Genomic DNA, 11,930 nt, shown 5'->3' with positions numbered 1-11,930 from the left:
AGACATGTCTGGTGATGCTCTCCCCCTCCCCCGCTTCAGAAACGAAGCAGAGCTGTTAGGCTGGATAGGCGGCCCAGCACCGGGACTCTCCCTCCCGCTACCGGCAGCTGCTAGAGCAGCGGCGGCACAGGCTGGCGGAGCGCCGCGGGACCGGCACCGGGACAACCGCCTGGGAAGAACTGTGCGACCCTCCGGGAGCCGCCTGCCCCCCGCCTGCCGCCCGCCTGCCCCTCGCCTGTCCCCCGCCTGCCCCCCGCCTGCCCCCCGCCTGCCGCCCGCCTGCCCCCCGCCTGTCCCCCGCCTGCCCCCCGCCTGCCCCCCGCCTGTCCCCCGCCTGCCGCCCGCTTGTCCCCCGCCTGCCCCCCGCCTGCCCCCGCCTGCCCCCCGCCTGTCCCCCGCCTGTCCCCCGCCTGTCCCCCGCCTGCCCCCCGCCTGCCCCCCGCCTGCCGCCCGCTTGTCCCCCGCCTGTCCCCCGCCTGCCCCCCGCCTGTCCCCCGCCTGTCCCCCGCCTGCCCCCCGCCTGCCCCCCGCCTGCCGCCCGCGGTTAAACGGGCATCGCGAGCCGCTCGCCCCTTGCCCGGTTGCTCCGCGCCGACGCGCCCCGGGGCCGCCAGGGGGCGCCGCCCACCGCCCACCGGGGGCCGGGGGGGGGCGTCCCGCTCCGGTCAGCCCCGCGGGAACCGGGGAGCCCCAGCGCGGGAGCTGCTCCCGCAGCCGGCGCGTCCGGGCGGGCTGTGCCCCTCGGGCCGGGCAGAGCCCCGCAGCACGGCTGCCGCATTCCCGCCATCAATAATGCAAGAGCTCGGCACCGGCGGCGGCGGCGGCGGCGGGGCAGGCGGCGGGGGAGGCGGCGGCCTCGGGTTACAGCCCCGAGCCGAGGCCTGCGGGAGAGCCCCGGCGCGCCAGGCGCTGTCAGCCCCGACGGCAGGAGCGGCGTGAGCGGGCAGGGAATGGGGCTGGGGCTGGGGCTGGGGCTGGGGCTGGGACTGGGGCTGGGGCTGGGGCTGGGACTGGGGCTGGGGCTGGGGCCGGGGCTGGGGCTGGGGCTGGGGCTGGGGCTGGGGCTGGGGCTGGGACTGGGACTGGGGCTGGGACTGGGGCTGGGGCTGGGACTGGGACTGGGGCTGGGACTGGGGCTGGGGCTGGGACTGGGGCTGGGGCTGGGGCTGGGGCTGGGGCTGGGGATGGGGCTGGGGCTGGGGCTGGGGCTGGGCAGGCATCAGGCGCTGTGGCACAGCTCCGTCTCGGTGGTCCGTGGGACAGGAGGTCTTTGGGGCTGCCTCTGTCGTAGGAAGGTTTTGGGAGCCGCAGAGGGTGTGAGAGCGGCGGGGGGCTGGAGTCAGGCTGCGTGGGCAGCACACACCATGTGGGGCCTCGTCCGTCTCTCACTCGCTCCCACTGCCCGCAGGACGCCGCGATGGCTGCTTCCCTTCCCGGCGTTGTGATGCTGCTCCTGATGCTGCTGCGGGACCCCAGCTCCGGTGAGTGAGCACGACCCTCGGGGACCGCAGACCCCGCTGCGGTGGAACCATGCTCGGGGGTCTGTCCCGCTCTCTCGGCCCCTGCCCCACTGCGTGGGAGCGTGGCAAAGATCCCGCTCCCGCTGCGTGGGCTGCGCTGCGCACCTGAGGGTTGGGGGCTAGGCTGGTCCCCTGCAGTGGTCCAGCCACGGGGGAAGGGGGGATGTCCCACCAGCTCTGGAAATATGGGTGGTGGTTGAGGGTGGTGACATGCTGTGGAGCTCTGCAGAGAGCCGGAGGGGTCCCGGGGTTCAGGGGCTGCCTGTGGAGCCGTGCGGGAGGACGATGCTCGCAGGGCCCCCGCGGGACGCGAGGCCGGTCCCACAGGGCTGCAGGGACCCCCGAGGGGGCTGGCGGGGACCGTGCCGTGCGGCGTGGCGGCCACCGGGCCCTGCCCCGCAGGAGCTGTCTCGGGAGGGCGCGGCACCGCGCCCCGACACGTCGTGCCCGTCCTCCCGGCCCGGCCCGGCCCGCGACCGAGCGGCGCCGGCCCGGCTGTCCCGCAGGACGGAGCCCGGCGGCGCGGGGGGACACCGGCCCCTGGGCAGAGCCCGCTGGAGCGGCTGGAGGCGGCGGGGGCCCCGCCGGCGAGCAGGGCCGCCTCGACCCCGCGGGGCGCGGAGGAGCTCCCCGGCCTCCCGGGCTCCATCTCCCCGGGGCAGCCGGCGCCGGGCCACGCTCCTCGGCCTCCTCCGCGGGCTGCGGGGCCGGCCCGGGGCGGAGGAGCGGGGCGCGGGCCCCGGGCTGTGCCGGCCCCTCCGGAGCAGCGCGCCGGGGCTGCGGGACGCGGTGCTGCGGGCGGCGGCGCGGGCGCTGGGCGCCCTGCGCACCGGCAACGACGGGCGCTGCGCGGGTGGGCAGCGCCGCCGGACCCCGCTCCCGGTGCCCGGTGCCCGGTGCCCCGCCGCCTGACAGCCGCGCCCGCCCGCCCGGACTCTGCCGCAGCCGCTGCTCCGGTGAGTCGGGCCGCCGCCACGGCCGCGCCGCCCCCGGGGAGCCCGGTGCCCGCCCCGCGGGTCGCTACGGGCCGGGCCGGGAGGGGCACGGGGGCGGGCCGGGATGGGCCGGGCCGTGAACCGCGGTGGGTGCCCCGACGGGACGGGCAGTGAGCCGTACCGGGCGCACTGGTCACGGAGTGGAATGGGACGAGCGGCGTGGGCACCTGGGCCACAGGCAAGGGGTGTCTCCGGGGCAGGCAGGGCTGCAGCCCGTAACTGTGCTGGGGAGGGTGCGGGGGCTGTCCCGGCCAGCGCAGCTGCTGATCTGGTCTCTGCTCTCCAGGGGCTTCCACCACAACCTCAGCTGGGACGCCCGGGGCCTGGGTTTTGCGGCCGGGGTGCTCCCCGCTCTGCCGCCGCTCCCCGGCTGCCTCCAGCCTGTCCCCCGGGCAGCAGCCGCTGTGCCCCCAGGGCAGCCCTCGCTCCTAGCCCCCAGTCCTGGAGGCTGCCTGCAACGGCAGCGTCCCCGGGCTGCCGGGCGTCTCCAACTTCACGGTCTACCTCTACTGCAACCTCTTCAACAGCTCCCGGGGCTCCGGCCAGCTCCCGGGGGACCTGGGGGCTGCCTGCTTCAACTCAGCCTAGTACTTCCCTGCGGGCGAGGTGGGCTCAGCGTGGACCCACGCCTGCTGGGAGCACTACCCTGCCCAGTTCAACAGCCCTGTCTGCAGCAACACCTCCTTGAGAGAGACCCCCGGGCCGCAGCGGGTCCTGCTGGAGCAGCTCTGTGCCGACGTGGCCCCGGGCCCGGTGGGGGCCCGGCCCCCCCCGCCGCAGTGCCTGCCCACTGGGCGTGCGATGGGACGACGCCTGGAGCTGCTTCTTGGGAAGCTGCACCCTCCGGGGAGCCCGGCTCTGCAGCAGCAGGAGCCACAAGTTTCTGCCCACTGACCCCTGGGCCTGGCTCTCCCAGCTGTGTGATGGTCCTCAGCCCCAGCCACAGACACCCAGCACCTCAGATCCCCGGGGCACAGACCCCTGCTCCTTCAGGGGCCGGAGCCTGTGGGCAGAGGGGAGAACCAGGCTCTTGGAGCTGTGCAGGACTGTGTGTCCTGGCTGCTTCCAGGAGTTGGTGTGCACCAATGCCAGCCTCCTGCAGCTGCCAGGGGATTCCCAGCCTGTGGCCGGGGTGCGCTGCTAGGGTGCCCTGCCCGGGGGACGCTGCCTGCTGCAGCAGCCCCCGGAGCTCCTGCCCTTGCTCCCCAGGCTGGATGCTGCAGAACTCTGCCCGGACACAGCTGCCTACCTGCTGGGGCTGGTCTCACAGCTCCCACAGTGCCAGGAGGAGGGTCCAGGCTGGGCCCCCCCACATGAGCTACCTCCTGCGCCTGCTTGACTGCAGCCTGGCCCTCTCTGGATGGGAGGAGGCTGGGCAGGCAGCCAGGGAGCAGCTGAGCGAGGCCATCCTCCTCTCCATCCTCCTGGACAACACCTCCTTCTGGGGCTTGCTCGGGGCAAATGGGTCTGCAGGCATCCTGCGAGCCGTGGGCCGGTACCTGGGGTGGGAGCACAGGGCTTCAGCCAAGAGGGAGCTGCTGAGCTGCTTTAGCGTGAGTTGGACAGTGCTGGGGCGGTGAGCGAGGGCCTCCCTGGGTGCAGGGCAGTGGTTGGGGTGCCAGACCCAGGGAGCCCTCCCACCGGCTGCAGGGTCCGGCGAGGGCGTGGGCTCTAGTCCTGGGGCCCCTGTCCAGTGGCACCCGTGGTGAGAAAAGGATTGGTGCTCATGCTCTGCTCAGCCACTGGTGGCTGGGAACAGCCAGTCCTGGATTGGGGTGTCAGGGCTGTGGCTTGGGGCAAAGCCACCCCCTCCTTGCCCCTGGGCCAGCTTTGTTGCAGCAAGGCTGCCCCAGACGACCTGTGGGGCACTGGGCGAGGAGCTGCGGGGCGAGGTCTGGGCTGGGCTGGGGAGCACAGCCCTGCTCTCTCCTGCAGGCTGTGTTCTGGGACCTGCTCCAGGACAGCGAGGGTGTTCCCGCCTTGGAGATCCTGGTGCAGGTACTGCCCAGCCCAGCCAGGCTGCTCCCAAACCCACCCGGGATCCTGCGGAGCACAGTGCCCGCCTGCCCCCAGTGCTGGGCTCCCACCGCCGCTGTGCTGAGCTGTGGCTTCCCCGCAGGAGTATCTGCAGATGCCGGAGGAGAGCTTCCAGGGGCTGCTGCTCGCGGCGGGGCCCGAGGCTGTGAGGCGCTTCCTGGCCCTGCTGCACCGCTCCTGGCACCGGCTGCGCGGGGAGGGGGTGAGAGGGGCTGGGATGGGGCCCGTGGCGGGGGTTGCAGAGCCTGTGTGGTGGGGGGAAGTGCCCGTGTGTGGGGGGTGTGCAGCATGTGGGGGTATGGCCCACACACGGGGACAGAGCAAGTGCAGAGTCAGTGCTGGATGGAGATGAGTGCTCCCATGTGTGAGGGGCTGCAGAGCCCAGGCACAGGGGTGCAGAGCCCGTGCATGGGAGATGCTCTCCCAGGGCACAACTGGGCGGCGCTGGGCCCGTGCTGGCTGCTTGGGGCTGTGTCCTGCTGCAGCTGGGGCTCACGCAGCTTTGCAGATGCCGTCGCCCACGTCCAGGGAGGAGACGCTGCAGTCGCTGGCTGTGCTGCTGCTCCGCAGATTGCCCCGTCTCACCCCCGAGCTGTTTGTCAGCCTGTTGCAGTTCATCCCCTTCATGGCCGTGTCCGACATCGCGAGGCTCCCGCCGGCCCTCCTGGCCAACGAGAGCGTGTAAGCGGCGCTGGGTGCCTGGGCTGCCTGTGTGGGGTGGCCAGCTCCAGCCTGTGCCCTGCATTGCCATCGCTGGCAGACACCCCAGCCCAGCCCCGTGCTGCCGCGTCCCCTGCAGAGCCCCAGCCCAGGCAGGCCGTGCAATAGCCACGCAGAAGGCGTCTGAGTGCCCCCATGTCCTGGGCTCTGCAGGGCACGTGCTTGGTGATGGCCTCTGGGGTGCCCTTCGGGGTGGGTGCAGGCCTGGGGGGGTCTCTCCACAGCTGTGCCCTGGTGCTCTGTTCCCACAGCCTTGCCGCGCTGCAGACTCAGAGCTCCCGCCTGACACGGGGGCAGAAATCCGCCTTCGCCAGGTGCCTGCTGCAGGCCCCCTTCCTCGGGGCCGTGCTCACGTGGCCCCTTGGTTTCCTCCGTGACATCCTGCCACTGCTGCCCCACTTGCCGCTGCACTGCTTCCTGCAGTTCACGCCGCAGCAGGTGGGACGCAAGCCCCGGGGACCCCGGGCAGGCGGGGGTCCCAGCCCTACACCCTGTGAGCTGGCACCCCTGTGCCACTGGCCCTGCCCGCAGTGGGTGGGGGTCCCTGCACCCCAGAGCTGAGAATCCCACCCTACCCAACCCTTCACCCCGATCATTCACCCACCCACCCCGGGTGGGATCCTCAGCCCCACGCACTGAACCCACGGTCCGGGCTGGGAGCCCCAGTTCTGGTCAGGATCCCTGAGCCAAGTCTCGCCTCTGGCCTGTGCGGATCTGGGGGCTGGGGGACGACTGGCAGCCGTTGCAGCTGGGGCTGGTGCAGGGCTGCCACGTAGCCGGCAGCCTGGCAAACAGCAGCCGTGCAGCTGGCCCCAAGCCGGGGCGCAGGTGAGTGTGATGGGGGCTGCTGGTGCCGGCACAGCCGTGCCCCGAGCCGGGCTGGGGCAGGGCATCAGTCCTGCTGCGGCACAGGGCTGGGATGGCTGCCGTCAGGGCTGCCCATGCCTGCTAACAGGCTTTTTCTGTGCAGGCTGGGGTCCCTTGCCTGCTTCCTGAGCCCTGAGGAGCTACAGGACCTGGCATGGCTGCGAGACCCCTGGGCGGCAGTGGAGCAGAACCTGCTGGCATGTGGAGCTGCAGGGACCCTACGGCAGCACGGGCGGGTGAGCCAGCCCCCCAGGAGGGATGCGTGGGCTGTGCCAGACCATCCCATGGGCACCCCGCGGGCAGGCACCCTGCGGAGCTCAGCTCCTGCCCCCTTGCTCCCTGGGGGAGCCTGGCCACCATGTGCGGGCACGAGCAGGGGTGCCCGGGCAGCAGCTCCTGGTAAGGCAGCACATTGGGCCGGGCATCAGCACCAGATCCATTTTTGCCCTGGGCTCACGGCCTCTCCTGCTCCATGCCGGCAGGTCATGCTCTCCCTGGCAGACTTGCTGTGCTCCACCAGCCTGGCCACAGTGAGCCCCGGGGAGCTGCCAGCGTGGAGGGGCATCCTCCCTGAGATGGGAGTGGGCTTCCTGGGGCGCCTGTCAGCTGCCCAGCTGAACGCCCTCCTGCCCCATCTGCGGCTGACGCAGCTGACGTGAGTCCAGGTGAGTCCAGCCTGGCTGGGCTGGGGGTCCCAGGCTCAGGCCCCTGCCAGAGACCCCAGCGCAGTGCAGCCAGGCAGCCCCCGAGCCTCCCCCTGCCAGGGCCATGCTGGCCCCGCTGACCACCGCCACCGTGTCCTGCCCCCAGGCATCCCTCCTGCTCACACAGGCTGTCCAGAAGCACAACGTGAGTGTCTGAGCTGCCTCTGCAGGAAAAGGACAGGCTGCGGGTGCTGTGTCCCAGTGCCTGAATGCAGCCCTGGCTCTGGCCTCCCCCCCATCTGCCTGGGCTGCCACGGGGTCCCGCTGCGAGGTGCAGCCCCGGTGCAGCCCCGGTGCAGCACGGCTGCCCGAGCAAGGCCAGTGTGTTTCTCTGCCGGTGCCGGAGGGGGAAGCAGCCAGGCTGTGTCCCCTGCTGCCGGGCTTGGGGCCCACGTCGCTGGCAGCCGTCCTGGCCCCGCTCCGGGTCCAAGGCTGTGCGTGCCTGGGGCCAGCCCTACCCCTGCTCTCAGTGGCGCAGATGGCATCCCTGCCGCAGGCGCTGCAGCCCCGTGACGGCTGGCCCCACTGCCTGGTGCCCCTGCTGCCCCTCCAGCTCCTGCGTCCCACTGCTCAGGCTCTGTGGGGGGCTACGCGGGACCCGAACCTGCCCTGGTCCCCGCAGCAGGTCAGAGGCCGGGCACAGAGCTGTGGGGGAAGGTGCTGCACCCCCGTGCCTCCCACCACTGCCCCCCCAACAGGCCCAGCTCCTCTGGAGGGAGGTGGGAGCCGGCACTAACCGCAGCCACCGCACTGCTGGGTGAAAGCCTTGGCAGGATCCTGGGCAGGGTGGAGTGGGTCTCCGTGGGGCTGGGGGTGGTGAAGCCCCAGAGGGTCTGACGCCTCTGTCCTGCAGTGCCCTGGGCTCGCTGGTGGTGGGCATGAGCTGTGCCGCGCTGCAGGAACTAGGCTGGGAGGATTTCCTGGGGGCTCTCCGGACCCTCTGTGTGGAGCCTCGTTCCTTGCTGCCCAGCCTGGTAAGGAGGAGGCACCACGACACCCATGGCTTGCGGGGAACCCCTCCCTCTCCTGCACTCGTAGCAGGATGTCCCCAGAGGCGCTGTGTGCAGGAGGAGGTGCTCAGGCGCCCTGCGCTCTCCGAGGAGGCGCTGGCACGGCTGGGACCTCTGTTCCTCATGGAGTTACCGTAGGTGTTGGGAGCAGCTGGCCCTGGGATGCGGGGACATGGGGCCACCCCTTCTGCTCCCACTGCCCCCTTTCCCTGTGGGGGGAAAGCACTGCCTGCTGACCTACAGCCCCTCTCCTGGGGCCCGTCACCCTCACTGTGTCTCCAAGGAGCCAGAGAGCCCCAAGCGTGGAGCAGGATTGGGTGGCAGGAGCCTTTAGCAGGCACCGCTGCCCTCCTGGCACCCCCAGCCCTGGGTCCCAGCCGTCCCTGGGGGCAGCCCTGGTGCCAGCCCCTGCCTGGTGCCTGGGCACCCATGAGGAGAGAGGGGGTCGGCAGGATGGGGCCCAGTGCTCCGTTCATCCCAGGGCAGGGCAGCCCCTCACCCTGCAGTGCCCGGCTGTGCTCTGGCTCCCGCAGGGCTAAGCTGGTGGAGATGCTGCCTGATGCCATGATGCGGCTGGTTCTGGACCACACGACCCGCCAGCCACGCAGCCTGCTAGCCCTGCCGGCCACCCGCCGGGCAGTCTTGGCCCGTGGGGCCCTGCGCTCCCTGGTAAGGGCAGGGAGCCCAGCAAGCCGCCCGCCCTCACACTGCTCTGCCTGCTGCAGTGGCTCCTGGCAGGGACAGAGCTGACTGGGGAGGATCTGGACCGGCTGGGCCCACTGGTGGGGTTCCTGGGCAGGGAAAGCACAGCTCGTGTCCGGCCCGAGAGCCTGCTGCCACGGCTGGGCGACCTGCAGGATACTTGCCTGGCTGCAGAGGCAGCCGCCGAGCTGGGGCGGCTGCTGCTGTCAGAGCGGGCGCTGGGGTAGGTGGTGGGCAGGGGGGGGCACAGGGTCCTGCCAGCACTGCCTTGACGCCCACTCCCACAGCCCCCCCCCCGGCTGGCGCCCGCCCACCCTGCAGCAGTTGGGGTGCCTGGTCTTCCTGCTGCCCCTCGAGAGCCTGCGCAACATCCCCGGGTGAGCACCGCGTCCTGTCCCGCTGCCGCCACACTGCCCTGTGGCCAGCAACACCCCGGCCCCTCTGCCCCGTCCTGGAGCTGTGCCATCCCCACCAGTGCCCCGTCCTGGAGCTGTGCCATCCCCACCAGTGCCCTGTCCTCGTGGCTGTGCCATCCCCACCAGTGCCCCGTCCTGGAGCTGTGCCATCCCCACCAGTGCCCTGTCCTCGTGGCTGTGCCATCCCCACCAGTGCCCATCCTGGAGCTGTGCCATCCCCACCAGTGCCCCATCCTTGAGCTGTGCCATCCCCACCAGTGCCCTGTCCTGGAGCTGTGCCATCCCCACCAGTGCCCCATCCTTGAGCTGTGCCATCCCCACCAGTGCCCTGTCCTCGTGGCTGTGCCATCCCCACCAGTGCCCATCCTGGAGCTGTGCCATCCCCACCAGTGCCCCGTCCTGGAGCTGTGCCCCACTGGTGACAGGGGCTGGGCCAGGGGACCACGGTGAGCCCCTGCACTGCCCTCCCCAGCCCTGACCCCAGCCCTGCAGCTCTTGTCCCCGGTGCCCTCCCATGCCCTGCCCACACGCTTTCTGTCCCCGCTGCCTGGTGTCCCCATGCTGTCCCCCCCCGGCTGGTGTGTCCCCCTCGTGCACCCCACTGCGGGCGCTGTGGGGGGACGTGGGGCTGTGGGCAGCCCGCTCAGGCCGGCACTGCAGCCGCCGTGCCCAGCTGTGCCGCCGTGCGTGCCACCTTCCCTGTGGCGTGGAGCATGGCCCAGCTGGCCGCCATGGCCCCCCCGCAGCTGGGGGGCTGCCTGGGGCTGCTCAGCCAGGACCCAGCGCTGCACCCCGACCAGCTCCGGGCTGCCCTGGGCCAGGCCCACCGGGTGAGGGGGGGCATGGACAGGGCTGGGGAGGGGCACGGGGGGCTGTGCTGGGGGGGGTGCTGGGGCTCTGCTGAGCTGTGCTGGTCCTGGGGCGGAGGTGCTGGATGTGGGGAGCTGTGGTGGCATGGGGGCGGGAATGTCCCGGGGGGGCTTTGGTGGCCTTGGGAGGCTGCCTGTGGGGGGCTGTGCTGGCCCTGGGGAGCTGTTCCTTGGGGGGCTGTGCTGGCATTGGGGGGCTGTGCTGGCCTTGGGGGGCTGCCTGTGGGGGCTGTGCTGGCCCTGGGGAGCTGTTCCTTGGGGGGCTGTGCTGGCCTTGGGGGGCTGTGCTGGTCCTGGGGAGCTGTTCCTTGGGGGGCTGTGCTGGCATTGGGGGGCTGTGCTGGCCTTGGGGGGCTGCCTGTGGGGGCTGTGCTGGCCCTGGGGAGCTGTTCCTTGGGGGGCTGTGCTGGCCTTGGGGGGCTGCCTGTGGGGGCTGTGCTGGCCCTGGGGAGGTGTTCCTTGGGGGGCTGTGCTGGCCTTGGGGGGCTGTGCTGGTCCTGGGGAGCTGTTCCTTGGGGGGCTGTGCTGGCGTTGGGGGGCTGCCTGTGGGGGCTGTGCTGGCCCTGGGGAGCTGTTCCTTGGGGGGCTGTGCTGGCCTTGGGGGGGCTGCCTATGGGGGGCTGTGCTGGCCCTGGGGAGGTGTTCCTTGGGGGGCTGTGCTGGCCTTGGGGGGCTGTGCTGGCCTTGGGGGGCTGCCTATGGGGGGCTGTGCTGGCCCTGGGGAGGTGTTCCTTGGGGGGCTGTGCTGGCCTTGGGCGGGGTGCCTGTTGGGGGCTGTGCTGGCCCTGGGGGGCTGCCTATGGGGGGCTGTGCTGGCGCTGCTGGCAGCACTGGGCTGGGGGCTGCTGGCAGCTGGTGGTGCTGCTGGTGCCGCAGCTGTGGGGCAGTGCCCGGGCACTGGAGCCAGCCCAGACCCTGCGCCTGGGCCGGCTGGCCACCCAGCTGGGTGAGCTAGAGCTGCGGGAGCTGCTGCTCCCCGACTGGGGGGCCCTCTCTGCCCTGGGGGAGCTGGACGACTGGTCACCGGAGCAGGGGAGGCCCTGGGAGCCAGGGCGGGTGGGTGGGAAGCAGCTGGCCCCCATGACGGGCGCTCCCCCAGATGCGGGCGGTGGTCTCTGCCTTCGTGCGGCAGCGTGGGGTGAGTGCCCGGGACCTGGGGCTCCCTGAGCTGGTGGCACTGGGACATCTGCTCTGCGGGCTGCCGGCGGCCGAGCTGGGGGGCCTGGACAGCCGGGAGCTCAGGTGGGTGTGCACGGGCAGAGCCCCCGCTCGGGGACCACCCCGCTGCCTTGGCACGGACGGCAGTGCTGCACCGCAGCGCTCTGCCGCCCGACGCTGCCTGCCCCGCACAGCAAAGCTGCCCCTTTCCCGGGCTGGCTGAGCCTGCGCGGCACGGAGCAGCAGGCAGAGGAGCTGGCTGCCTGCCTGACCTCCAGCGCTGCCTTCGGCCCGGCTGCCGCCTGGGGACCCGAAATCTTCGCGGAGGTTGGGACGCTGGCAGGTGAGGTCTGGGACCGGGCCATGCCCTGCGGTCACTGCCGCCTGCTCTGGTGGTCCCTGTGCCCGGGGACAGCACCCCGGCCCTGCGCTGTGCCCCGGCTGGGCTCCCTGACATCGTCCTCTCTGCACTGGTCCCCGAGCAGCTCTGGGCGCTCATGCCCCGGGCCATCACTGCTGTCCCACCACCCAAATTCGCAGTGAGTTCCCGGCAGCTCCCGCTGGCACGCTCGGCCAGGGCACGTGTGGCACCGTCCCCCCGCATTCAGGGGAGGGGGGATCCCTGGCCAGGCCAGTGCGGTGGGAGTCCCCCCCTCACCGGGTGCCGAGGCATGGAGGTGGAACCCATCCTGGCCGTGCACACGTGTGTGTACAGGTGTGTGCACCGTGTGGGCTCCTGGCAGCAGAGGGGATGGGAGCCCCTCCGCAGAGGGCCAGGGCTCAGCTCTGATGGTGCTTTCTCTCCTGCAGGCAGGAGCGGAGCCAGGCCCCAGTCTGGCTTCACCTTGGCTCTCCTTCTCTGCCTGCCCCGTTGCTTTCTGTGAGCATCCCAGTAATAAACTTGTGACGGGCACAAGCAACAAGTTCTGCTC

At 72.1% G+C, this 11,930-nt stretch overlaps 1 protein-coding gene across 1 annotated transcript; it reads left to right on the top strand.

Annotated features, from left to right (window-relative positions):
• The first annotated feature begins 795 nt into the window (after positions 1 to 795).
• STRC (stereocilin) lies at positions 796 to 11,905 on the top strand. Its single transcript, XM_042803995.1, is given in 20 exon segments — positions 796 to 935; positions 1,409 to 1,481; positions 2,802 to 4,068; positions 4,451 to 4,513; positions 4,635 to 4,754; positions 5,061 to 5,233; positions 5,524 to 5,828; positions 5,959 to 6,100; positions 6,243 to 6,375; positions 6,622 to 6,797; positions 7,697 to 7,817; positions 7,992 to 8,522; positions 8,579 to 8,778; positions 8,913 to 9,081; positions 9,397 to 10,020; positions 10,657 to 10,872; positions 10,940 to 11,082; positions 11,193 to 11,457; positions 11,460 to 11,713; positions 11,809 to 11,905. Coding segments are annotated over 18 exon segments (3,972 nt in total). The 5' UTR covers positions 796 to 935; positions 1,409 to 1,481; positions 2,802 to 3,828.
• The last annotated feature ends 25 nt before the right edge of the window (positions 11,906 to 11,930 follow it).

The sequence above is a fragment of the Tyto alba genome, unplaced genomic scaffold (assembly GCF_018691265.1).
Source record: "Tyto alba isolate M040663 unplaced genomic scaffold, T.alba_DEE_v4.0 Super-Scaffold_41, whole genome shotgun sequence".
Lineage (NCBI taxonomy): Eukaryota > Metazoa > Chordata > Aves > Strigiformes > Tytonidae > Tyto > Tyto alba.
The sequence above is the reverse complement of the archived record's forward strand: the minus strand, read 5'-3'. Positions and strand labels throughout refer to the sequence as shown.